The sequence below is a fragment of the Oncorhynchus keta genome, chromosome 1, assembly GCF_023373465.1.
Source record: "Oncorhynchus keta strain PuntledgeMale-10-30-2019 chromosome 1, Oket_V2, whole genome shotgun sequence".
NCBI lineage: Eukaryota > Metazoa > Chordata > Actinopteri > Salmoniformes > Salmonidae > Oncorhynchus > Oncorhynchus keta.
Window position 1 is genome coordinate 69,962,121 of NC_068421.1, and position 27,425 is coordinate 69,989,545.

General features: G+C 44.9%; 2 protein-coding genes and 1 long non-coding RNA gene across 5 annotated transcripts in view; 1 reads left to right on the forward strand and 2 right to left on the reverse strand.

Moving 5' to 3' along the window:
- LOC118392150 (desmocollin-2-like) overlaps positions 1 to 18,638 on the reverse strand; it is a 115,427-nt gene extending 96,789 nt beyond the window's left edge. For 2 of the 3 annotated variants that reach the window (XR_008062631.1, XM_035783826.2), the window contains exons 1-2: positions 15,672 to 18,638; positions 2,942 to 3,718 (exon numbers count right to left, since the gene is read on the reverse strand). Coding sequence is in view for 1 of the 3 variants with exons in the window: in XM_035783826.2 (XP_035639719.1) it covers positions 2,942 to 3,547 (606 nt within the window). In the remaining 2 variants the exon portion in view is untranslated. Of the gene's footprint in view, positions 1 to 2,941; positions 4,888 to 15,671 lie in introns of those variants that run through there. The other variant, XR_008062641.1, reaches the window with a different exon arrangement.
- LOC127906751 (uncharacterized) lies at positions 10,704 to 14,421 on the forward strand. The gene is made up of 2 exons (XR_008062760.1): positions 10,704 to 11,643; positions 14,195 to 14,421. It is a non-coding gene; the product is annotated as an uncharacterized LOC127906751 (long non-coding RNA).
- A 1,509-nt stretch (positions 18,639 to 20,147) lies between the features above and the next one.
- Positions 20,148 to 26,105, reverse strand: LOC118392178 (proteasome subunit beta type-5-like). Its single transcript, XM_035783892.2, has 3 exons — positions 25,772 to 26,105; positions 24,891 to 25,197; positions 20,148 to 20,799 (listed from the first exon to the last, which is right to left on the reverse strand). The coding sequence occupies exons 1-3, from the start codon at positions 25,988 to 25,990 to the stop codon at positions 20,510 to 20,512; spliced, it is 816 nt and encodes a 271-aa protein (XP_035639785.1). The 5' UTR covers positions 25,991 to 26,105; the 3' UTR covers positions 20,148 to 20,509.
- Between the last annotated feature and the right edge of the window lie 1,320 nt (positions 26,106 to 27,425).

Genomic DNA, 27,425 nt, shown 5'->3' on the forward strand with positions numbered 1-27,425 from the left:
TTTGCTAGCACAGACTGGAATATGTTCCGGGATTCCTCCGATGGCATTGAGGAGTACACCACATCAGTCATTGGCTTCATCAACAAGTGCATTGATGACGTCGTCCCCACAGTGACAGTACGTACATACCCCAACCAGAAGCCATGGATTACAGGCAACATCCGCACTGAGCTAAAGGCTAGAGCTGCCGCTTTCAAGGAGTGGGACTCTAACCCGGAAGCGTATAAGAAATCCCACTATGCCCTCCGACAAACCATCAAACAGGCAAAGCGTCAATACAGGACAAAGATCGAATCGTACTACACCGGCTCTGACGCTAGTCGGATGTGGTAGGGCTTGCAAACCATTACAGACCACAAAGGGAAGCACAGCCGAGAGCTGCCCAGTGACACGAGCCTACCAGACAAGCTGAACTACTTCTATGCTCGCTTCGAGGCAAATAACACTGACACATGCATGAGAGCACCAGCTGTTCCCGAAAGTCTGTGTGATCCCGCTCTCCGCAGCAGATGTGAGTAAGACATTTAAACAGGCCAACATTGGCTGCAGGGCCAGACGGATTACCAGGACGTGTGCTCCGGGCATGTGCTGACCAACTGGCAGGTGTCTTCACTTACATTTTCAACCTCTCCCTGTCCAAGTCTGTATTACCAAGATGTTTTAAGCAGACCACCATAGTCCCTTTTGCCCAAGAACACTAAGATAACCTGCCTAAATAACTATCGACCTGTAGCACTCACACCTGTAGCCATGAAGTGCTTTGAAAGGCTGGTCATGGCTCACATCAACACCATTATCCCAGAAATCCTAGACCTACTCCAATTTGCATACCGCCCTAACAGATCCACAGATGATGCAATCTCTATTGCACTCCACACAGCCCTTTCCCCCCTGGACAAAAGGAACATATATGTGAGAATGCTGTTCATTGACTACAGCTCAGCGTTCAACACCATAGTGCCCTCAAAGCTCATCAATAAGCTATGGACCCTGGAACTAAACACCTCCCTCTGCAACTGGATCCTGGACTTCCTGACGGGCTGCCCCCAGGTGGTAAGGGTCCTTCTGTAGCTCAGTTGGTAGAGCATGGCGCTTGTAACGCCAGGGTAGTGGGTTCGATTCCCGGGACCACCCATACGTAGAATGTATGCACACATGACTGTAAGTCGCTTTGGATAAAAGCGTCTGCTAAATGGCATATATTAAGGGTAAGGGTAGGTAACAACACATCCGCCACGCTGATCCTCAACACTAGGGGCCCCTCAGGGGTGCGTGCTCAGTCCCCTCCTGTACTCCCTGTTCACTCATGACTGTACGGCCAGGCACGACTCCAACACCATCATTAAGTTTGCCGATGACACAACAGTGGTAGGCCTGATCACCGACAACAAGGAGACAGCCTATAGGGAGGTCGTCAGAGACCTGGCCATGTGGTGCCAGGACAACAAGCACTCCCCCATTCTCATTGACAGGGCTGTAGTAGAGCAGGTTGAGACCTTCAAGTTCCTTGGTGTCCACATCACCAACAAACTATCATGGTCCAAGCACACCAAGACAGTCATGAAGAGAGCACGACAAAACCTATTCCCCCACAGGAGACTGAAAAGATTTGGCATGGGTCCTCAGATCCTCAAAAGGTTCTACAGCAACACCATCGAGAGCATCACTGGTTGCATCACTGTCTGGTATGGCAACTGCTCGGACTCTGACCACAAGGCACAACAGAGGGTAGTGCGTACGGCCCAGTACATCACTGGGGCCAAGAGGAAGTTCCTAAAAATTGTCAAAGACTCCAGCCACCCTAGTCATAGACTGTTCTCCGTGCTACCGCACAGCAAGCGGTACCGGAGCTCCAAGTCTAGGTCCAAGATGTTTCTAAACAGCCTCTACCCCCAAGCCATAAGACTCCTGAACATCTAATCAAATGTCTACCCAGACTATTTGCATTGCCCCCTCTCTTTTACACCACTGCTACTCTCTATTGTTATCATCTATGCATAGTCACTTTAATAACTCTACCTACATGTACATATTACCTCAACTAACCGGTGCCCCCACACATTGACTCTGTACTGGTACCCCCCTGTGGATAGTCTCGCTATTTTTATTTTACTGCTGCTCTTTAATTACATGTTACTTTTATTTCTTATTCTTACTCATATTTTTTTCAACTGCATTGTTGGTTAAGAGTTAGTAAGTGAGCATTTCACTGTAAGGTCTACAGCTGTTGTATTCGGCGCATGTGACTAATACAATTTGATTTGATTGGATTTGATCATAAAAACTCTCTTAAAGCCCTAAAAAGCTGCACAAAAAAACAACTCCTCCATATGTGAGATCCCTTATGACATCATAGCTATCTCAAGCCCAGAATCAGACTAGTGCACTAACTGCAACACTGGCCTCCACCGCTGAACTGCCATCCCTTCCTGACTGTATCAATAAAAGCCAGAGAGGAAGATGGAACATTTACATGGCTGCTTCTACTGTGGCTGGCACAGTTCCGTGTTAGCGTTACAGCTAATAGAATTCACATACACACTAAAGCTGCCAGCAGCTGCATTAACAGTCCACCGCTTAGCCTGTGATGTGCTACAAGTAACCTCCAGGGCTCTAGATGGATCAGGTGCGAACTGGCTTAAAACGTATTCATCATCTCATCATCAGACTGGTTGAACACTGACTTCCTGTCAGCTCTATGGTGTTCTTGGTGTGGTGCGACCAACCATATTTATTGACTAACCTTAGTGAACTACAGTATGTCTGACTAGTAGAGTACTGTATCATCAAGCTATTGTTCTAGGAATAACTTAACCAAAGCTACAAGTATGACATTTGTATGAACCAAAGCTACAAGTATGAACACTTTTATAACACTTGAATTCACACTGTACTTTTAATGACATACAGTATATGAGCATTTGTTTTGATGAGGCCTTACCCGTCCGATGAGCACTGGTTCTGGTCCTCTGTACTCCTCAATCACAAAGAACTGGTTCCACTGCCAACTCCGCCTATGACGAGAGCGAGGCAGCTCCCAAGTTAGAGTTAGCCCCACCACCCCCGCCTGAGACACCAAGCCCCGGCTCGAGATGCTGTTTGGAAGAACTCTGGACTCTGGATGGAAGTCAGTCTGGAGTTTCAAATGATGGCTGGGGTCTCCACTGGGATCTGCCTCCATGGACTCTTGTGTCTCCAGTGACTGAGTGTGAACATTATCCACAGCTTCACTCTTGGATATAATTACATTCCAAGTGGTGTGAATGGTAAAGGCAGTTTGGGTTGATATCTGTACCAGTTCATCCGGGCCATTCTTTCCCTTTTCTGTTAATCCAGGAGCCAGTGGGATGTGGGTAGTCATAAGAACCTCAGCATTCTCACCATGATTCACAGTGAGAGAGACAGTGTTTTCTCCAGCCCTGACATCTGTTAGGGCTTCCTCACTGTTCTCAACTGGAATTAGTAAACTAACAATTAGTGAGCTCTCACCTCTGTGCTCCTCCCACATACAAACCAAAACTAGAAGAAGCACCGTTGGGGTGGTCATAGTGGAGTTGGTATGTTGGTATGTTAGTCAACTAATTTCAACAAAGAATTCTCTAGAGATTTTTGTTCCTCTACTTGGATTCTGCTATGTCTTCTCGCCACATTGTGCTTTCCTTTGCTATGTCCAGGGTCAGTCTTCATTCTGTTTGGTTTTCATTCAGAGCTGGATTACCTGAGGAGAGATAATTAGAGTAATCTCAGCTGTTTTAATTAAAAGGAGAGCAAACAGCTCTGAGGTGCAGGAGGCATGAAGACATGCAGAGCTGTTGACAGTATTCTCATTAACTCCTCAAGACCTTAGGAAAGCTGGCTGCCATTTTACAACTCCACATTGTGGGGAATATATATATTTTTTATTTCACCTTTATTTAACCAGGTAGGCTAGTTGAGAACAAGTTCTCATTTGCAACTGCGACCTGGCCAAGATAAAGCATAGCAGTGTGAACAGACAACACAGAGTTACACATGGAGTAATCAATTAACAAGTCAATAACACAGTAGAAAAAAAGGGGAGTCTATATACATTGTGTGCAAAAGGCATGAGGAGGTAGGCGAATAATTACAATTTTGCAGATTAACACTGGAGTGATAAATGATCAGATGGTCATGTACAGGTAGAGATATTGGTGTGCAAAAGAGCAGAAAAGTAAATAAATAAAAACAGTATGGGGATGAGGTAGGTAAAAATGGGTGGGCTATTTACCGATAGACTATGTACAGTTGCAGCGATCGGTTAGCTGGTCAGATAGCAGATTTTTGAAGTTGGTGAGGGAGATAAAAGTCTCCAACTTCAGCGACTTTTGCAATTCGTTCCAGTCACAGGCAGCAGAGAACTGGAACGAAAGGCGGCCAAATGAGGTGTTGGCTTTAGGGATGATCAGTGAGATACACCTGCTGGAGCGCGTGCTACGGATGGGTGTTGCCATCGTGACCAGTGAACTGAGATAAGGCAGAACTTTACCTAGCATGGACTTGTAGATGACCTGGAGCCGGTGGGTCCAGGTCAACCTTCCCAAGTTCTCTCACGTCACCCCGCTCCTCCGCTCTCTCCACTGGCTTCCAGTTGAAGCTCGCATCCGCTACAAGACCATGGTGCTTGCCTACGGAGCTGTGAGGGGAACGGCACCTCAGTACCTCCAGGCTCTGATCAGGCCCTACACCCAAACAAGGGCACTGCGTTCATCCACCTCTGGCCTGCTCGCCTCCCTACCACTGAGGAAGTACAGTTCCCGCTCAATGGTGGAACAAACTCCCTCACGACGCCAGGACAGCGGAGTCAATCACCACCTTCCGGAGACACCTGAAACCCCACCTCTTTAAGGAATACCTAGGATAGGATAAGTAATCCTTCTCACCCCCCTTTTAAGATTTGATGCACTATTGTAAAGTGACTGTTCCACTGGATGTCATAAGGTGAATGCACCAATTTGTAAGTCGCTCTGGATAAGAGCGTCTGCTAAATGACTTAAATGTAATGTAAATGAATATGTAGCGAGGGCCAGCCGACTAGAGCATACAAGTCGCAGTGGTGGGTGGTATAAGGTGCTTTAGTGACAAAACGGATGGCACTGTGATAAACTGCATCCAGTTTGCTGAGTAGAGTGTTGGAAGCAATTTTGTAGATGACATCGCCGAAGTCGAGGATCGGTAAGGATAGTCAGTTTTTCTAGGGTAAGTTTGGCGGCGTGAGTGAAGGAGGCTTTGTTGCGGAATAGAAAGCCGACTCTTGATTTGATTTTCGATTGGAGATGTTTGATATGAGTCTGGAAGGAGAGTTTACAGTCTAGCCCGACACCTAGGTACTTATAGATGTCCACATATTCAAGGTCGGAACCATCCAGGGTGGTGATGCTGGTCAGGCGTGCGGGTGCAGGCAGCGAACGGTTGAAAAGCATGCATTTGGTTTTACTAGCGTTTAAGAGCAGTTGGAGGCCACGGAAGGAGTGTTGTATGGCATTGAAGCTCGTTTGGAGGTTAGATAGGACAGTGTCCAAGGACGGGCCGGAAGTATATAGAATAGTGTCGTCTGCGTAGAGGTGGATCAGGGAATCGCCCGCAGCAAGAGCAACATCATTGATATATACAGAGAAAAGAGTTGGCCCGAGAATTGAACCCTGTGGCACCACCATAGAGACTGCCAGATGACCGGACAGCATGCCCTCCGATTTGACACACTGAACTCTGTCTGCAAAGTAATTGGTGAACCAGGCAAGGCAGCCATCCGAAAAACCGAGGCTACTGAGTCTGCCGATAAGAATATGGTGATTGACAGAGTCGAAAGCCTTGGCAAGGTCGATGAAGACGGCTGCACAGTACTGTCTTTTATCGATGGCAGTTATGATATCGTTTAGTACCTTGAGCGTGGCTGAGGTGCACCCGTGACCGGCTCGGAAACCAGATTGCACAGCGGAGAAGGTACGGTGGGATTCGAGATGGTCAGTGACCTGTTTGTTAACTTGGCTTTCGAAGACCTTAGATAGGCAGGGCAGGATGGATATAGGTCTGTAACAGTTTGGGTCCAGGGTGTCTCCCCTTTGAAGAGGGGGATGACTGCGGCAGCTTTCAATCCTTGAGGATCTCAGACGATATGAAAGAGAGGTTGAACAGGCTGGTAATAGGGGTTGCGACAATGGCGGCGGATAGTTTCAGAAATAGAGGGTCCAGATTGTCAAGCCCAGCTGATTTGTACGGGTCCAGGTTTTGCAGCTCTTTCAGAACATCTGCTATCTGGATTTGGGTAAAGGAGAACCTGGAGAGGCTTGGGCGAGTAGCTGCGGGGGGGGCGGAGCTGTTGGCCGAGGTTGGAGTAGCCAGGCGGAAGGCATGGCCAGCCGTTGAGAAATGCTTGTTGAAGTTTTCGATAATCATGGGTTTATCGGTGGTGGCCGTGTTACCTAGCCTCAGTGCAGTGGGCAGCTGGGAGGAGGTGCTCTTGTTCTCCGTGGCCTTTACAGTGTCCCAGAACTTTTTGGAGTTGGAGCTACAGGATGCAAACTTCTGCCTGAAGAAGCTGGCCTTAGCTTTCCTGACTGACTGCGTGTATTGGTTCCTGACTTCCCTGAACAGTTGCATATTGCGGGGACTTTTCAATGCTATTGCAGTCCGCCACAGGATGTTTTTGTGCTGGTCGAGGGCAGTCAGGTCTGGAGTGAACCAAGGGCTATATCTGTTCTTAGTTCTGCATTTTTTGAACGGAGCATGCTTATCTAAAATGGTGAGGAAGTTACTTTTAAAGAATGACCAGGCATCCTCAACTGACGGGATGAGGTCAATGTCCTTCTGGGATACCCGGGCCAGGTCGATTAGAAAGGCCTGCTCACAGAAGTGTTTTAGGGAGCGTTTGACAGTGATGAGTGGTGGTCGTTTGACTGCGGCTCCGTAGCGGATACAGGCAATGAGGCAGTGATCGCTGAGATCCTGGTTGAAGACAGCAGAGGTGTATTTGGAGGGCCAGTTGGTCAGGATGACGTCTATGAGGGTGCATTGATGATTTGTGTGAGATTGAGGGCATCTAGCTTAGATTGTAGGACTGCCGGGGTGTTAAGCATATCCCAGTTTAGGTCACCTAACAGAACAAACTCTGAAGCTAGATGGGGGGCGATCAATTCACAAATGGTGTCCAGGGCACAGCTGGGAGCTGAGGGGGGTCGGTAGCAGGCGGCAACAGTGAGAGACTTATTTCTGGAGAGAGTAATTTTCAAAATTAGTAGTTCGAAATTTTTGGGTATGGACCTGGAAAGTATGACATTACTTTGCAGGCTATCTCTGCAGTAGACTGCAACTCCTCCCCTTTGGCAGTTCTATCTTGACGGAAAATGTTATAGTTGGGTATGGAAATCTCAGAATTTTTGGTGGCCTTCCTGAGCCAGGATTCAGACACGGCAAGGACATCAGGGTTAGCAGAGTGTGCTAAAGCAGTGAGTAAAACAAACTTAGGGAGGATGCTTCTGATGTTGACATGCATGAAACCAAGGCTTTTTCGATCACAGAAGTCAACATATGAGGGTGCTTGGGGACATGCAGGGCCTGGGTTTACCTCCACATCACCCACGGAACAGAGGAGGAGTAGAATGAGGGTGCGGCTAAAGGCTATCAAAACTGGTCGCCTAGAGCGTTTGGGACAGAGAATAAAAGGAGCAGATTTCTGGGCATGGTAGAATATATTCAGGGCATAATGTGCCGACAGGGGTATGGTGGGGTGCGGGTACAGCGGAGGTAAGCCCAGGCACTGGGTGATGATGAGAGAGGTTGTATCACTGGACATGCTGGTTGTAATGGGTGAGGTCACCGCATGTGTGGGAGGTGGGACAAAGGAGGTATCAGGGGTATGAAGAGTGGAACTAGGGGCTCCATTGTAAACTAAAACAATGATAACTAACCTGAACAACAGTATACAAGGCATATTGACATTTGAGAGAGACATACAGCGAGGCATACAGTAATCACAGGTGTTGAATTGGGAGAGCTAAAACAGTAGCTAAAACAGTAGGTGAGACAACAACAGCTAATCAGCTAGCACAACAACAGCAGGTAAAATATTGTAATAGCACTGTTCTGTCTGCACAGTTTTTTTGCCTACTGTCTATGTTCAGATTTGTCCATTGTTTAGTGTTTGGTGAATTGAAGGATTAGACACCATAGTCATAGCTAATAGAAAACCAGAGGCTATTGTCAGTCTGTTGTAAAATTGCAGCATATAAATATCTATTGTCTATTTGTAACATAATAAAACATTTCAAGGGCTCAGACATGCTCATAACCAGTGAAAAAGCATAACACCGGTTAGTTAAAGAATGTCACTTAATACTTAATGATAGAATGGGGCATAGTATAATGAGACTATTGTGTTGAGGGAGCTTTGTCTCTGGAGGCTGAGTTTGGACCTGAAGGGCAGAGTGTGTGTCGCAGCCCACTACTTTACTGTGTCAGACACAATTGTCAGTCCATCCGATGATTGATTTCATCCTAAAGATGGCCTCCTCATACCTCAATGCCCATTAGTAGAAGTTACCCTTAAGAGATTAATTGGACTCATAAATATTTTAATACATTTCTGTCCTCATTTCCCAAAAGTTTAACGATCTGAGTTTCGTTGGTATTAGAGTCAGACCCCGGCTATCGATCTTCCAGGCTTTGTACAATGAAGGCTCGTCACCAATTTAACAATACTGAAAATGTGTAATCCCAATTTCTCTATCTATCTCCCTCTATTTTCTGCAATCGCCGCTCTATCTTGTGAATCTTCCTGTGAATTTGTCAATGTCACTCTTTACCTTTTTCCTCTCTCACATTTAACACACAATCACAAACACACACTCATATTCAAAGGTCAATTTATTTCTATCGATAAGAAATGATATAATGGCCTCATCCCTACAATCCCTGATTTAGTAATCCTCTTTTTTACATTGAATAGCCTTATCGGTACTATACAGTGCAATTAAAATATCTGCAATTGTATTACAACACCCATTCATTTAGATGCAAATGAGGGCCTAAGTTAAAATATTATTAACCCAAAATGACTGTGTAATATTTATCAGAATGTTTAATTTATCCAATTTTACAATGTTTACGAACAGGGACACAATACTTATTCATTCCAATTCAGCAATTGCCCTAGTTTCTTAATACTTGAGAACAAAGTACTAATTTGAGCTTTTGATCATAAGAAAAATTGTTGCTTTGTTCTACCCTTCTCCCCTCTTCACATCAATTCTTTCGCAGAAGAAAAAAATGACTGTTGAAAAGGAATAAGGCTATTTTTTTGCACATATTAAAGCCACCTCATCAATATGAATGCCAGATGTGCACTCAGTCTCTCTGAGCCAATGTGTCTGTTCCCTCATCTTTAAACCATCCCCTATATCTCCGCTCTGGCGCTTTTAGAGCTATTCTCTTTCTTCTGTATAATGTTGCATCTTTAAATCCATTTCTTGGCCCATTTTAAAACAATTAGTTTGAGTGTTTTTCATGTTGTTTTTCATGTCTACCGCTCCACAATTAAAGAAAAACATGCCATTTAATATTATTTTTCAGTATGTGAGATGTAATTGTTCGTGAGGGCTAGAAAGAGGTAGAATGATAAAGATAGGGAATGAAAGAGTCAGGGCGATTTACTGTTGCTGGCTGATGAGTGGTGACACAGGTCTAAATTGCAAATCGTTGTTTCAGTCTCCCTTCACTCTGTGTGCAGCTTCACTTTCATTTTTATTAAAAGTAGCCTGTGCATGTCAGGCCTTTACATAGATATATAGAGAGAAGAGAGGTAGAAAGGGAGACAAAGAGAGGGAGGAGAGAGACAGAAAGAGAGATTGAGGTGGGTGGGTGGGGGGAGAGATAGAGGAAGAGGGAAAGAGAGAGGGGAATATGTGATGAAGGGAAAGCTTAGCTGGCTTAAAGACATGCTCTGGAACTTTGGCGACTACTAAGTATTTGTTAAACCTCCCGCTTTGGGCTGGATGTGTCAACGTATAGTTCATACATGCATAATCTATGGGCAGAATTACTGTTTTACCTCAATTAGCCACAAAATCCCTAGTTTGAAAGCGACTGTTTTTCTGGAAACTATGCTGCACCATTTTCCAATTATTGTTCCCCACATGGCCACCCCCCTAGCAAATCAAGTTATAACCAATGAGCTTCAGCCCCTAGACATTTGAGTGACCGCTAGCAAGATGCACACACAGCAGAGCGAGAGAGCAATGACGTAATGCACATATCTGCACATATGTGACTTAGTACTCAATTTTCGGGGAATACTTTCGGCTCGTGAGCGCTAATTTGAGAACTACTGGCTAAAAAGTATACAAAATTACTAAAGAATCTCGGTAAACAGCTAAGGGATGGGACTGGAGAATGTCACTCTCAAATTCATAGACAGAGTTATGGATGCATAGACTGACCATCCATGTTATCAAAATTGGATAAATCACTGCCACTCCAGCTGCTCTTTCTTCATATCTTCTCTCATAGTCCGAGAGCATCTGCGGTAGTGGCACAGGCCTACTCATTTCTCCCAAATGGAGATTTTGTCTTTTCTCGCTCTCTTAACTGACCATCTCCTCATTTCAATTCCATGCTGTCACTGTAACTTTTTCGCTCAACCTTAACATTGTTGTCATCTATCGCCCCCCTGTGCCCTTGGAGAGTTCCTCAATGAGCTTGACACCTTGATAAGCTCATTTCCTGACGATGGCTCACCGCTCTTCGTACTTGGCGACTTCAATCCCAGGACTTCTGCCTTGGATTCATTTCTTTCTAACTCTCTCTTTCCCCTCCTTGCCTCTTTTGGTTGCACCCTTTCCCAATCCCCTCCAACTCACAAGCAAAGCAATATGTTTGACCTCACTAGAGGCTGTTTGCCTACTAAACTCACTGCAACCCCCTCCAGGTCTCTACTTTGTTTCCTTGTCTGTCTCCCTTTCCTCCAACGCGGGCAGCTGAGTGAAAATGGAGGAAAACTAAACTTCCAAAGGACCTATTATTCATTCACTCCCTCATCTCTACCTTCTCTTCCTCTGCATCCACTGCAAAGCCACTTTCTATCACTCCAAAGCTTCTGCCTCTAATGCTAGGAAACTCTTTTCCACCCTCTCCTCCCTCCTTTATCCTCCACCCCTCCCTGCAAACAACTTTGTCAACCACTTTGAAAAGAAGGTTGACAACATCCGCTCCTCAGTCACTCAGCCTATTGAGTTCACTGGTCCCACACACACATAATTACCATATGCCTTGTCCTCTTTCTCCCCTCTTTCTCCAGATAAAATCCTGTGACTAGTGAGGTCTGGCCGCCCTACAACATGCCCGCTCGACCCCATCCCCTCCTCTTTTCTCCAGTCCATTCCTCACTTGCCTCATCAACTCATCCCTGACCACTGGATGCGTCCCCTCTGACTTCAAAATGGCTCGAGTTTCACCCTCCTCAAGAAACCAACACTCGATTCATCTGATGTCAAAAACTATGGACCAAGATTCACAAAACCTTCTTAAGAAGAAATGTCTTCTTAACTGCCATTTTTTTGTTAACTATAGACTTAAGAAGAAAGTTAAGGAAAGTTGCTATTCCTGAAAATGGTTATTGGAAATGTTCTTGCGGTAAGTAGATTCTTGAAAATAAAGTTTTTGTACACGTTCTTAATTCCAAGATAGCTAAACCCTTGTCTTAAACTCAGGGCAGTGAGAAAAAAGCAATTGAACATATTTCATTCACTCACACACTTCATCTGAAAGTTTCAGTATTGATTATTTTAAACCCAAGAACATGTTTTAGATCAGCAACCTCAGTAATAAATATGCTAAAATGATTGCCATGATTGCCTAGCAACAAACATCTTAAGAAGATTTGTAAGTTCGTAAGAAATCATTCAATCTTAAGACATTGTTGAGGAATGTATATATATGTATATTTAAAAAAAAAAATGTTTTTACCCCTTTTTCTGCCCAATTTCGTGGTATCCAATTGTTTTAGTAGCTACTATCTTCTCTCATCGCTACGGGCTCGGGAGAGACGAAGGTTGAAAGTCATGCGTCCTCCGATACACAACCCAACCAAGCCGCACTGCTTCTTAACACAGCGCGCATCCAACCCGGAAGCCAGCCGCACCAATGTGTCAGCACCGTGCAATTGGCAATCTTGGTTAGCGCGCAATGCGCCCAGCCAGCCACAGGAGTTGCTGGTGCTCGATGAGACAAGGATATCCCTACCGGCCAAGCCCTCCCTAACCCGGACGACGCTAGGCCAATTGTGCGTCGCCCCACGGACCTCCCGGTTGCGGCCGGTTACAACAGAGCCTGGGCGTGAACCCAGAATCTCTGATGGCACAGCTGGCGCTGCAGTACAGCGCCCTTAACCACTGCGCCACCCGGGAGGCCCTTAAGAAGCTTCTTATGTTTTTGCGTAAGAAGTGTTTTGTGAATCTGGGCCCTGTATCCCTTCTTTCTTTTCTTTCCAAAAAACTTTTCTTTCCAAAACACTTGAGCGTGTTGTCTTTGATCAACTTTCTCGTTATCTCTCTCAGAGCCATCTTCTTGACCCTAACCAGTCAGGCTTCAAGACGAGTCACTCAATCTAGACTGCTCTTCTCTGTGGCACGGGGGCTCTCCGCACTGCCAAAGCTGACTCTCTCCTCTGTTCTCATCCTCCTAGATCTATCTGCTGCCTTTGACACAGTGAACCATATGATCCTCCTCTTCACCCTCTCAGGGCTGGGTGTCTCAGGCTGTGCACACTATTGGATTGCATCCTACCTGGCAGAGCCGCTCCTACCAGGTGAATTGGAGAGGATCTGTGTCTGCACCACATACTTTCACTACAGGTGTCCCCCAGGGATCAGTTCAAGGCCCTCTCCTCTTCTCTCTGCACACCAAGTCACTAGGCTCCGTCAAATCTTCACATGGTCTCTCCTATCATTTCTATGCGGATGGCACTCAACTACTTTTCTCCTTCCCCCTTCTGACACCCAGGTGGCGACATGCATCTCTGCAAGCCAACTTGGATGTCGGCCCACCACAAGCTCAACCTCGACAAGGTGTAACTGCTCTTTCTCCCGGGAAGGCTTGCCCACTCAAAGACCTCTCCATCATGGTTGACAATTCCAAAGTGTCACCCTCCCAGAGTGCAAATAACCTTGGCGTGACCATGAACAACACCCTGTCGTTCTCAGCAAACATCAAAGCAGTGACCCGCTCCTGCAGGTTCATGCTCTACAACATCCGTAGAGTACAACCCTTCCTCATACAGGGAGCGGTGCAGGTCCTAATCCAGGCACTTGTCCTCTTCTGTCTGGACTACTGCAACTCGCTGTTGGCTGGGCTCCCCGCTTGTGCCATCAACTTATTCAGAACACAGCAGCCAGCCTGGTTTTCAACCTTCCCGAGTTCTCTCATGTCACCCCGCTGATCCGCACACTCCACTGGCTTCCAGTTGAAGCTCACATCCACTACAATACCATGGTGCTTATCTACAGAACTGCAAGAGGAACTGCCCCTCCCTACCTTCAGGCTATGCTCTAACCCTCCCACCCACTACGGGAGGGTAGTTCCCGCTCAGCCCAGTCCAAGCTCTTCTCTGTCCTGGCACCCCGATGGTGGAACCTGCTTCCCCCTGAAGCTAGGAGAGCGGAGTCCCTGCCCATCTTCCAAAAACATTTGAAACCCTACCTCTTCAAACATTTGAGCCTGTTTACTTTGTTTACAAACATTGGAGTAAAACAAGCTTATGGGCTCAAGCTACTCAATCCATATTGTGAAAGTTAAGTGTTACAGTCTGATGAGAATTTTAAGGCAAAGTTCCCACGTTAGCGGAGACTGCATTCATGGTAAATGCTGCATATGTCGGAGTTTAAATTTATATCTCAACGCTTCAGCGATACAGATTGAATAGAGCCCTATATTTTGGGTTCTGATGGGGTACGACAGGTAAATAAAGCTAATGAGGTATTAATAAGTTGAGAATCAATGGGTACATTTAATTAATTGAAAAGTCCAAAAATGGATGTAGCAACTGTTTATTGCCCCTTTAAGTAACAAAGACAGGCAGAGATTTTACTCCACCCATGCATCTACCTGGCATTCTCTTCTTCCTTCCATTCAATTTAACATTTTATGACTGCTCACCCTCTCTCTCCCTCCTCTCTTTCCCTCTCAGTCTTCACGCCTGTCCAAATCAAACTGATGAGAGGCCTCATTGTGACTATACTCGGCACATCCCCCATCTTGCTATTGTCACCATCTTACATTCAGACAGTCAGTAAGTAGTAATTCATTACCCAATCAAAGCTCTGTGTTGTGGCAGACGTATGCTCTAACAATGTGCTAGTGCTTATGACTCAGCTGTACATTCACTTGACAAATAAATGTGTTCAACAAAGACTACGGTGAGCGGGGACGAGGGAATATCTATACTGGCTGGCTAGATACTGTGTGTGTGTGTGTGTGTGTAAAGCCTAGCCTATATGCTGAGTGAAATTGGCTGATAATGATTTTCTCTTTGATGTCTAAAGTCAAAGTGTTGTTGGTGTGTGAATGTGGTACATGGTCTCTCTCATTCTCATTCCAAGAGTTTGTTATTTATCTCCCTACTTTCTCTCCTCTTGTGTCACACACATACAAACACACACACTTCAAAGCTGGGCATTAGCATACTTTAGATAAACTGAACAGCCTGGAGCATGACCTTGTCTTGTTAGAGAACGTTGGAGCTGTGACCCCTCTGACGCATGTTATTGTGATCTGCACACAAACGCTAAAATGTTAACACTGTGGGAACAGTGCCAGGGAAACTTATCCAAGGGATGGATTGCTGTCATAGCTTCTCCATAGACTGTTTACAGGGTAAGGTAACCAATGTGTAATTTGATGAACTAACCCTTTAAGCATGAGTAAATCCGTGTGGACTGTGGAACCAGTGCAGGCTGCAGGTGAGCGTTTCTGAGCACGCACACACGCACGCGCACGCGCACACACACACACACACACACATGCAGCCTAGTCCAGGAAAGGAGGGAAGATGACAATCACATTGGTACCATCTGTCAAATCTCTGCGTTTAGTTCAGTCAACCAGAAGAGCCACAGTTTGGTCCCATAATTCCAACAGATCTCTTGGATAACTCTGTATTTGTCTGCTTTAGACTGCCACTAAAACAGCTGACATCTGTTCCTGACATTTGAAGGCGAACATCTTTATTTTGCACATTTTATTTTGGTATAAGCACGTGCACCACACAATTTAGGCTGTATTTCAGATGATATATAATTCAGATTGGTCCTTCTGTGGCTCAGTTGGTAGAGCATGGCGCTTGTAACGCCAGGGTAGTGGGTTCGATTCCCGGGACCACCCATACGTAGAATGTATGCACACATGACTGTAAGTCGCTTTGGATAAAAGCGTCAGCTAAATGGCATATATTATTATTATATTATTATTCAAATGGATAGGCTTTCTGTATTGACATTAAAAAACATTTGGGCATGCATAACCCTGTCAACAGTCAACAGCCATGATAAACCATTCATTCTGCAAGATAAATGGGCTAAAGTGAAAGTAGGCTACAAATAAACTGAACCATATTAAGAACAAAACATTTTGTCCTGATGCATTTCTCACACCAATTTCAATCTTACCTTTCAATAAAGATATCATCTCATAGCTCTTTCAACTGCCTGTGATTTAAGTGAACGCGCTGAATGAAATACAACTAGAATCCAACGTTGGAGAGAAGCCTGTGTTCCTTGTGTGCCCGCTCTCGCTCTCTCTACTCTCACTGTCCCTGAAAATTACATATCACTCCCCCTCTGTCCTCACAGACCCCTTCCTCCTCCTTGCGGGGCTGACAGTTTGTTTGTCATATTTTTGGGGATATTGTAGACTAGGCTACTATTTTGCCAGCCTTCATGCCATAATGTAATTGTGGGCATGTTTGCTTTGCATCATGTGAATTAATATTTAGCCTAGGGGTTCCCAAACTGTTTTCCTCACAACCCCATTTTTATATCTGAAAATGTTTGGGACCCCAACCATGTGAAACAAATGATGTAGACTTTTTTATTTGGGGCTATGGCAATCAATTGAAAAACATTTTAACAGTCTTCTCAACTAAACAATCACATACTTTTAATGTTTGGCTATGACAGTCAATTACAAATTAGTCTGACAAATGTATGTTATCTCACCACCACTAATAAGATGGGTGTGCTTGATGCATGTCATGTCGGAGCATCTCAAAGTCCGGGGGCGTGGATGACAGTGCACACCTCAATTTTTTATTTTACCTTTATTTAACCAGGCAAGTCAGTTAAGAACATATTCTTATTTTCAATGACAGTGGGTTAACTGCCTGTTCAGGGGCAGAATGACAGATTTGTACCTTGTCAGCTCAGGGGTTTGAACTCACAACCTTCCGGTTACTAGTCCAACGCTCTAACCACTAGGCTACGCTGCCGCCCCAATACAATGCCGCTCAATACAATGCCATAGATGTCTCAAGTTTTGAGGGAGCGTGCAATTGGCATGCTGACTGCAGGATTGCCCACCAAAGCTGTTGCAGGATGATTTAATGCTAAATTAAGCCATCGTTTTAGATAAATTGGCAGCAAGTCCAACTGACCTCACAACCACAGACCACGTGTAACCACGCCAGCCCAGGACCTTCACATCCGGCTTCTTCACTTGAGGGATCGTCTGAGACCAGCCACTCAGACAGCTGATGAAACTGTGGGTTTGCACAACCAAAGAATTTCTGTCAGAAACCGTCTCAGAGAAGCTCATCTACGTGCTTGTCATCCTCACAAGGGTCTTGACTTGACTGCATTTCAGCGTCGTAACCAACTTCAGTGGGAAAATGTTCCTCTTCAAAGGCCACTGGCACACTGGAGGAAAAGTGTGGTCTTCAACGGATTAATCCCGGTTTCAAGTGTACCGGGCAGATGGCAGAAGTCGTGTGGCGTCGTGTGGGCGAGCAGTTTGCTGATGTCAACGTTGTGACCAGAGTGCCCCATGATGGCGGTGGGATTATGGTATGGACAGGCATAAACTATGGACAACAAACACAATTGCATTTAATCGATGACAATTTGAATGCACAGAGATACCGTGATGAGATCCTGAGGCCCATTGTCGTGCCATTCATCCGCCGCCATCCCCTCATGTTTCAGCATGACAATGCACTGCCCCATATTGCCATAATCTGTACACAATTCCTGGAAGCTGAAAATGTCCCAGTTCTTCCATGCCCTGCATACTCACCAGACATGTCATCCATTGAGCATGTTTGGGATGCTCTGGATTGACAAGTACGACAGCATGATCCAGTTCCTGCCAATATCCAGCAACATCACACAGCCATTGAAGAGGAGTGGGACAACATTCCACTGGCCACAATCAACAGCCTGATTAACCTGTTAAGTCGACTCTCTACTTTTTCGAACATTCTGTTAAAAATCGCGCAACATTTCAGCGCCCTGCTACTCAGGCCAGGAATATAGTATATGCATATGATTAGTATGTGTGGATAGAAAACACTCAGACGTTTATAAAACTGGTTAAATCACGGCTGTGACTATCACGGCTGTGGTCCTTCTGTAGCTCAGTTGGTAGAGCATGGCGCTTGTAACGCCAGGGTAGTGGGTTCGATTCCCGGGACCACCCATACTAGAATGTATGCACACATGACTGTAAGTCGCTTTGGATAAAAGCGTCTGCTAAATGGCATATATATATATAACAGAACGTGCGTTTCATCGAAAAGTGCAGGAAAATCTGATCACTGAAAATGGAAATAAATATCCATGCGCGACTTCAAGGAATTGTTCAAAGTGAACCGAATTAAATGAGGCCGAGGTTGCAGTGTCTACAGCTTCCACAAGTTGTCTAGAGTCTTGTCATTTGATTCAGCTTTGATTCTTGGTCTAACCGAATCAAGGGAACCGATTCCCTCCGGTCTCCGACCGGATGTTTTGGTCGAGCTCTCTCCAGACATTTTTTCGAGACAGACACCTATAGAATTGACATTGCCTCCTGATGAATTTTATCGCTTATTAACGTGTACTAATACCTAAAGTTGCATTACAAAAGTAGGCATTTACTATTGTATTTAATTTCCCCCTTTTCAGAACCACAAACTCTTGGTTAACACAATCGTCAGGCCATAACACTGTGCCATTACTGCTCTATGTGAATCAGCGTCATTAAACAACAACTGGAATCCTACCGGTCTGTCACCTGTGCCCTTACAAGCACCTAGGAGAGAACACATAGTGCTAAGTATAACCTAACCCTTAAGAATATACAGTCCACCAAGTCCTCAACTACATCATATATACGCATTAAGTATGTTGTATGTTAGTATCCAAAATTAAATCTAGAATCGGCTTCCTATATCGCAACAAAGCATCCTTCACTCATGCTGCCAAACATACCCTCAAAACTGACCATCCTACCGATCCTCGACTTCGGTGATGTCATCTATAAAATAGCCTCCAACACTCTACTCAACAAACTGGATGCAGTCTATCACAGTGCCATCAGTCTTGTCACCAAAGCCCCATACACTACCCACCATTGCGACCTGTAAGCGCTCGTTGGTTGGCCCTCACTTCATACTCGTCGCCAAACCCACTGGCTACAGGTTATCTACAAGTCTCTGCTAGGTAAAGCCCCGCCTTATCTCAGCTCACTGGTCACCATAGCAGCACCCACTCGTAGCACACGCTCCAGCAGGTATATCTCACTGGTCACCCCCAAAGCCAATTCCTCCTTTGGTCGTCTTTCCTTCCAGTTCTCTGCTGCCAATGACCGGAATGAACTACAAAAATCTCTGAAGCTGATCACTGCACCTGTACATAGCCCATCTACCTACCTCATCCCCATACTGTATTTATTTAACTTGCTCCTTTGCACCCCATCATCTCTACTTGCACAGTCATCTTCTGCACAACTACAATTCCAGTGTTTAATTGCTATATTGTAATTACTTCGCCACCCTGGCCTATTTATTGCCTTAACTTACCTCATTTGCACTCACTGTATATAGACTTTGTTTTCTTTTGTTCTACTGTATTATTGACTGTGTTTTGTTTATTCCATGTGTAACTGTTGTTGTGTGACGAATTGCTATGCTTTATCTTGGCCAGGTCGCAGTTGCAAATGAGAACTTGTTCAACTAGCCTACATGGTTAAATAAAGGTGAACAAAAAAAAAAACTAATAAAAGTATGGGTATTCAAACAGCTCAGGTTTCTGTGTTTTCCATTATTGAGCCATCCTCCCCTCAGCAACCTCCTGTGGTGAATACATATAGTATGCCAATACTAGTGTGATAAGAACATTAATCATTTCAATTTTTACATGTGGAAACAAGACACAGGAAATAAAATGTTTTACCAAGTTTGCACAACTTCAAGTGCATGGAAGCCCCGGTGGATGCTATTGTTATATGGTACAGCAACTGCTCGGCCTCCGACTGCAAGGCACTACAGAGGGTAGTGCTTACGGCCCAGTACATCACTGGGGCCAAGCTTCCTGCCATCCAGGACCTCTATACCAGCCGGTGCCAGAGGAAGGCCCTACAAATTGTCAAAGACTCCAGCCATCCTAGTCATAGACTGTTCTCTCTGCTATCGCACAGCAAGCGGCACCGGAGCGCCAAGTCTAGGTCCAAGAGGCTTCTAAACAGCTTTTACCCGCAAGCCATAAGACTCCTGAACATCTAATCAAATGACTAACGAGACTATTTGCATTGCCCACCCCACCCTCACTACTGCTACTCTTATGTATGCATAGTTACTTTAACTCTACATATTACTTCTATACCACCTGTATATAGCTATTTACTGCTGCTCTTTAATGTTAGGTTTTTTTCCCCTTTAGGTATTTTCTTAACTGCATTGTTGGTTAAGGGCTTGTAAGTAAGCATTTCACTGTAAGGTCTGCGCACGTGAAAAATAAAATGTTAATGTCTGGGCTGCATATTGAACCTGGTTAATTCCTTAAGGCTTGAAAGTGAGAGTAGCGCTATTGCCGTTTTCACTGAAAACCGCTCATATTTCCTTTGCCCTAATTCTTCATGACAATAATAGAATCGTAAATTACTGGTCTGTTCAATTCACTGTTACCAATAACATTTTTATTTTAATTTCAAAAGCACACGTTACATGAGAATGGATGAGAACATTTACAAAAAATGTTACAGAGCAGTCAAAAAAAAATATATGAAAGTCAGCAATGCCACTACGTAGCAACACCCCTTTATCCCTGGCAGAGCATGGAAAATGTAGTGACAACCAGGTTACAAATATCTTTAAAGGTCATTTTCAGACATCCAGATCCTGTGCCAAGTTTGGATGTGTGTAAACACCATTATGTTTTGATTGAATGGTCCCCAAGGCTGTCTGTCACATAACATCTACCCTCCCATACATACTATTAACCCCTGCCCTTCTCTCACCATCCATGAACCAACTCCTCTATGCCTTCTCTGCCTGGTACTGTTGGTGCAGCATTAGGACATCTGACTGGGACACTCTGGTCCAGCCCTCACTGTGGACATGGTAGAGGTTGACCTGTCCTCCACTGTAGGCATCACGGTATGTGGCCTGATAGATGGCCCTGCGACCCAGATCACAGGCCTCCTCCACTGTCAGGTCCTTCTGCTTCAGACCGCTGTCCACGATGCCATACGCATACATGGAGCCAGAGCCCACTGCAAACAGGTCCCCACACACACGGTTCCCCTCAGAGTCCACGTAGTAGAGACCTGGAAGGGGGAGAAAGTGAAATGTTAATATTTGCGAACATTAGCCATGTACAGTAAATCACCTGTTGGTGTCGCTGAATGGAAGAGATTGAACATGTAGAATCGCTGGGAACAAATAAATGACGGCTGCTGTACTGTGGTCTGAGGTGATTAGGACGGTGTGTTTCCCTTTTTGGATTTGTCTTTAGTGCACTTTAATAGGAGCTTTCCCTCCCTAAGGGGAAGGATGTGCCATACATTTATAAAATCATGGGAGATATGACATTTACGCTACTGCAATATGTAAACTCAGAAAAAAGAAATGTCCCCTTTTCAGGACCCTGTCTTTCAAAGATTATGTAAAAAAAAAATTTTTTAAATAGCTTCACAGATCTTCATTGTAAAGGGTCTAAACACTATTTCCCAGGCTTGTTCAATAAACCATAAACAATTAATGAACATGCACCTGTGGAACGGTCCTTAAGACACTAACAGTTTACAGACTGTAGGCAATTAAGGTCACAGTTATGAAAACTTAGGACACTAAAGAAGCCTTTCTACCGACTGACAGACCACGTGTAACACCTGCACGGGATTGGTACATCCGAACATCACATCTGCGGGACAGGTACAGGATGGCAACAACAACTGCCCGAGTTACACCAGGAACGCACAATCCCACCATAAGTGCTCAGACTGTCCTCAATAGGCTGAGGCTGGACGGAGGGCTTGTAGGCCTTGTAATATTCATAGGTGTAAACATACTGAATTATAATAAAATGCAGTACTACAGGATATTTCCTAAAGTAGCTCTTTATTATCTAGCTATAACTTGCATGTCCATGTGTCTCCAACCATGATCAACTGCCCATGACCTAACCATCTGGGTGGTCTTAACCAATCATAGCACATTATGATACGGCGGTAAAATGCATCCAATTATAATTCAGTATGTTTACACATGTGTGCAAAACAAGACATGGTGTCAGAGTAAAAGGTCTTAAAAGATTGAGTTCCTTCACCTCGAATGGACTGGGAGTCTACAAACTTACCCGATGCATCACGTAAGTACAAACAGCATGTGGAGCTAATGTTCACGGGTCCTCTGAAGGACAGAGGAGAAGAGGAAAAGTGCAGCTACTTGCTCCTCTGGATCGGTGAAAAGGGGAGAGATATTTACAACACATGGACACTTACCGTGGCTGAATCAAAAGGTACTGAAAACATACTACGATCGATTTGAAGCATATGTTGTGCCGAAGACCAATACGATTTTCGCTAGGTACAAATTCCATGAGAAAGTACAGGGAGCTAGCGAGTCTTTTGAACAGTTTGTGACTGAGCTGCATCTGCCTGAGGAGAGGAGAAAATGCCCTCAGAGCGTCTCAGGATTCTGGAACCATCATGATGAACTATCACAGATCAACAGAATAATTTTCAAAGGAGAAAAATCATTATTATACAAACACCAAAGAGCCAATGTTACCTCACTGTATCCCAGACCGACCCTGGCAGCTCGTGGCAACCGATCTGTTCACCTGGAACAACGAGGACTGCATTGTAACAGTGGACTACTACAGCAGATACTTCGAACTCGACAAGCTTCACAGCACCACATATGCAGCTGTGATACACAAGCTGAAAGCAGCCTTTGCCAGGCATGGTATTATAGAGACTTTAATATCTGACAATGGGCCCTGTTACAAATCAAATTAGTTTGAATCCTTCACAAAAGCATGGAAGTTTACACATGTCACCAGAAGCCCACATTACCCTCAAAGTAATGGCCTTGCTGACAAATCTGTGCAGATTGCTAAATCACTCATGGACGAGACCCCCTACATCAGTCTCCTTGAATCCCACAACACTCCAGTTGACAACTTCAAATCACCGGCCCAGCTGTTGATGAGCCATAGACTTCGCTCAATCCTTCCCAGCACCAACTGCAACCTGAGGTTGTCAGCTACAAGGAAATGCATGAAAAACGTGCACAGACAACAAAAGCGATACTACGACAGGTCAGCTAGACCACTGCCACCACTGATCGACGGAGAGTCAGTTAGAATCCAGAAGCGTGGCTGGGAGACAGCAGTCGTCATCCAGCCAGCTGACACTGAACGTTCATATCACGTCCGCACCGCAGAAGGAGCGGTGTACCGCCGCAATCGTCGTCACCTACTGAACACAAAAGAACAACACACTGAGGAGATGAACTGTTCCCCTGAAAGAGAACGTGATGGACTAAACACACACACAGCACAACATAGACCATACTTACCTGCAACACCACAAGAGCTGTTGACTGACACAGAAGCATGCTCAGTATCATATCGCACAAGGTCAGGAAGAGAGGTCAAGCCCAGAGCTGTCCTAGACCTGTGAAATGTCAAAGGGTGTAGGCGGATCGCTGCCCTAAAAGAGTTTGACTGTAAACTTGTTATTGAAAGTTCACTTAATGCTTTGTTATTGTATTTGTTTGAAATGTTAAGATGTAATTTCTACTGCGAAAGCCGAGTTGCTGAGAGTCGCTTGTTTGAAAAGTAACAGTATGTTAACCCCACCCAGATGGTTAGGTCATGGGCAGTTGATCATGGGTGGAGATACGTAGACATGCAAGTTATAACTAGCTAATAAAGAGCTGCGTTAAGAAATATCCTGTAGTACTGCATTTTATTATTTTGTACAAAGCGTGCAAAACAAGACAGGCCTGTTGTAAGGCAGGTCCTCACCAGACATCACCGGCAACAACGTCGCCTATTGGCACAAAACCACCATCGCTGGACCAGACAGGACTGGCAAAAAGTGCTCTTCACTGACGAGTCGCGGTTTCGTCTCACCAGGGGTGATGGTTGGATTCGCATTTATCGTCGAAGGAAGGAGCGTTACACCGAGGCCTGTACTCTGGAGCAGGATTGATTTGGAGGTGTAGGGTCCATCATGGTCTGGGGTGGTGTGTCACGGCGTCATCGGACGGAGCTTGTTGTCATTGCAGGCAATCTCAACACTGCGAGTTACAGGGAAGACATCCTCCTCCCTCATGTGGTACCCTTCCTGCAGGCTCATCCTGACATGAACCTCCAGCATGACAATGCCACCAGCCACACTGCTCGTTCTGTGCGTTATTTCCTGCAAAACAGGAATGTCAGTGATCTGCCATGGCCAGCGAAGAGCCCGGATCTTAATCCCATTGAGGACATCTGGGACTTGTTGGATCGGAGGGTGAGGGCTAGGGCCATTCCCACCAGAAATGTCTGGGAACTTTCAGGTGCCTTGGTGGACGAGTGGGGTAACATCTCACAGCAAGAACTGGCAAATCTGGTGCAGTCCATGAGATGCATTGCAGTGCTTAATGCAGCTGGTGGCCACACCAGATACTGACTGTTATTTTTTTATTTTGACCGGCCTTTGTTCAGGGACACATTATTCAATTTCTGTTAGTCACATGTCTGTGGAACTTGTTCAGTTTGTGTCTCAGTTGTTGAATCTTACATCCATACAAATATGTTAAGTTTGCTGAAAATAAACAGTTGACAGTGAGGACGTTTCTTTTTTTTGCTGAGTTTGTGGCCCACGTGTGTAATTCAAATTCAGATCCCTAGTTGTCCAATCTAGTCTAAGACTGCAAGATCTGATAGAGGTTAGGGTCTAGATTCCATCCAGACCATGGAATATCCGCATTATATTGTGATTGAAATTTAAAGATGTTTGACAAAAATTGCGCGTCGGCTCAATCAGAAAATCCCTTTACATTTCAATCTCGGTATAAAATGGATCTTCCATCATGATGAACCTAGCCCTAGATTTATCAGGGCTGATCTTGTGTGATAGAATGGGTTAGCCTATATATTATCCCTATCCAGCTTAGACTATGATGTCAGTTGGTGCACGTGTAACAGAGATAAGATTGTACTGTAATGTCACTCCACAGCTTCAAATGTCTCCACTCATGTTGCCGAATGGCTTACTTTTTGGTGGTGCAACTGGCTAGCATGTTTGCGAAGCAGAGGATCACTTGTTTGAGCCCAGTAAGAGGACAGTGAAGGAGGCTATACTGCTATTAAGCTAGAACAGTGAAGCCTGACACACACACACAGTTCATATCATATCCATACCTGGTCCAGTCTTGTCCCAGCCACACACCATGGTTCCCATGCTAAGGCCCATGCCTTTGTACTGGTACACCATGTTGGCCAGCAGTTTTGAGGCGGCTGCCACTGAGATGCGTTCCTTGTTGCGGAGCTCGTAGACGCGGCACTGGCGGGCCAGCAAGCGCTCCCAGAAACTGCAGTCAGCTGCACCTCCAGCCATGGTGCCCAGCAGGTAGGGGTTGATCTCTATTACCTTCTTCACTGTCTGGGAGGCGATGTAGGAGCCAGCTGTGGCTCTGGAGTCCACAGCCACAATGACACCATGCTGGAACTAGGGAGAATGGATGAGGCAGAAGACAATGGTTAGCCTTGATTATTTCAGATGTAATTGTTTAAACAAGTAGCCTATCGAGAACTAAAATGGCCATGGAGGAGCCATTTTAGTCTGATTATGTTCTCATTCAATATGTTGTTTGTGTTGTCTGTCTAAGGATGTTACTGGGGGCCCTTTCACATGGGGTTATAGGTCACTTGATGTAGGTACACAGGTGACCTGGAAGTGTTAGCTGTCACAGGTGAGAATTGCTTATGGGATACACCTCACGTTGGTTCAGTAAGTTAATGTTTTTGCATTGGAACGCAGTAGTTAGCTATTTCATATTCAGTTAGCTATTTCATACTAAGGTTAGCTAGGTCTAGAAAACAAAATGTACGTGGACGCGTGACAATGCGACAATGGCGTTTCATAGCGTTAGCGTTACAGTTAATTAATTGATGATACAAGCTAGCTAACTAGCTAGCTATAGTGCAAACTATTCTTTAACTAACTAAAGTTGGCTATGTAGTTAGCCACCGTTCGCAAACATATTAGCTAGCTACCAATAAAATTAGCTTAGCATACTTACTTTGAAGGCTAATGTGGTTGTGCCATGAAGGAATTCAATCTTTCTATCTGGTCCATCTCCGTTAGAGCACGAGGTGCTCAGAGCAAAAGAGAGTCGATCTTCTCCAACAGACTCCAAACCCAACTCTGCTTCATACAAACCACTGGCGAAGCCATGACGCTGGCGACCATAGTTGGAAAAATCTACTGACTCACTCTGCAACACACTAGCAAGCGCCATCTTTGAACTATGGATGATGATGACGATAGGGTAGGGATTCTGTTGTTATCGAAGCAATTTTGCCGGTAAAAGGAAATACGTCACTGTTTTGAACATCGTTCGGGGTTTTCTCAAGATGGCCAAATGACTCAGCATTGTATCCAATGATTATTTATAAATAATGCCTCGTTCAAAATCACTGGGAACTCGGAAATCTCCGAATTCCGTGCGTTCAAAACAACTGGTAATTCGGAAAAATCGAGCTCCGATTTGAACGGTCAACCAACTCTGAATTTCAACTCGGGAACTTAGACCTCTTTCTGGAGCTCCACTTTTCGACCGGAACGGATCACCGATGTCATGATTTGACTTCGTATTTTTCCGAGTTCCAAGTTGTTTTAAATGCGACACTTTATTTAACCTGTATTTAACTAGGCAATCTGTTAAGAACAAAGTCTTATTTACAATGACGGCCTACCAAAATTCCTCCTGCGGGACACAAAATAAAAAAATAAATACAATATAAATATAGGACAAAGCACACATCACAACAAGAGAAACATCACAACACCATATAGATAGATGCCTAAGATAACAACATAGCAATCAAAGGCTTTGGCCAAGTCAATAAAAATAGCAGGACAATATTGCTTAGAATCAAGGGCAATGGTGATCATTGAGGACCTTTAAGGCTGCAGTGACACATCCATAACCTGAGCTGAAAGCAGATTGCATACCAGAGAGAATACTATAGACATCAAGAAATTCAGTCAGTTGATTAGTGACAAGTTTTTCCAACACTTTTGATAAACAGGACAACATAGAAATAGGCCTATAACAGTTAGGATCAGCTTAACTGTGGCTGCCTTCCAAGCAATGGGAACCTCCCCAGAAAGGAGAGACAAGTTAACACGTTTGTAGATAGGCTTGGTGATGATAGGGGCAGCAACCTTATAGAAGAAAGGGTCTAAACCATCTGACCCAGATGTTTTTTGGGGTCAAGTTTAAGGAGCTCCTTTAGCACCTCGGACTCAGTGCCTGCCAGCAGGGAGAAGCTTTGTAGGTGGGCAGGGGGAAAAGAGTGAGAAGCATCAGGGATAGTCGCACTGGAAAGGGTGGGAGATGAGGAAATGTTGTACGGGCAAGGAGGCATGGCTGAGTCAAATAGGAATCCTGACTTAATGAAGTGGTGATTAAAGCGCTCAGCCTTGTGCTTCTTGTCAGTAACAACCACATCATCAACATTAAGGGACATGGGCAGCTGTGAGGAGGAGGGTTTATTCTCCAGGTCTTTAGCTGTTTTCCAGAACTTCTTGGGGTTAGACACACAGAGAGAGAACTGCTTCTTAAAGTAACTAACTTTGGCCTTCTGGATAGCCTGAGTGCACTTATTTCGCATTTGCCTGAACAATAGCCAGTCAGCCTGAGTATGTGTGTGCTGAGTCTTTCACCAAAT

What these genes read in the sequence shown, in the direction of transcription:
- LOC118392178 (XM_035783892.2), bottom strand. Translation starts at nt 25,990, where the DNA reads ATGGCGCTTGCTAGTGTGTTGCAGAGTGAGTCAGTAGATTTTTCCAAC. An exon ending in CAACCACATTAGCCTTCAAA is followed by an intron (nt 25,198 to 25,771) that starts GTAAGTATGCTA and finishes CATTCTCCCTAG; the next exon opens with TTCCAGCATGGTGTCATTGT. An exon ending in CTGGGACAAGACTGGACCAG is followed by an intron (nt 20,800 to 24,890) that starts GTATGGATATGA and finishes TCCCCCTTCCAG; the next exon opens with GTCTCTACTACGTGGACTCT.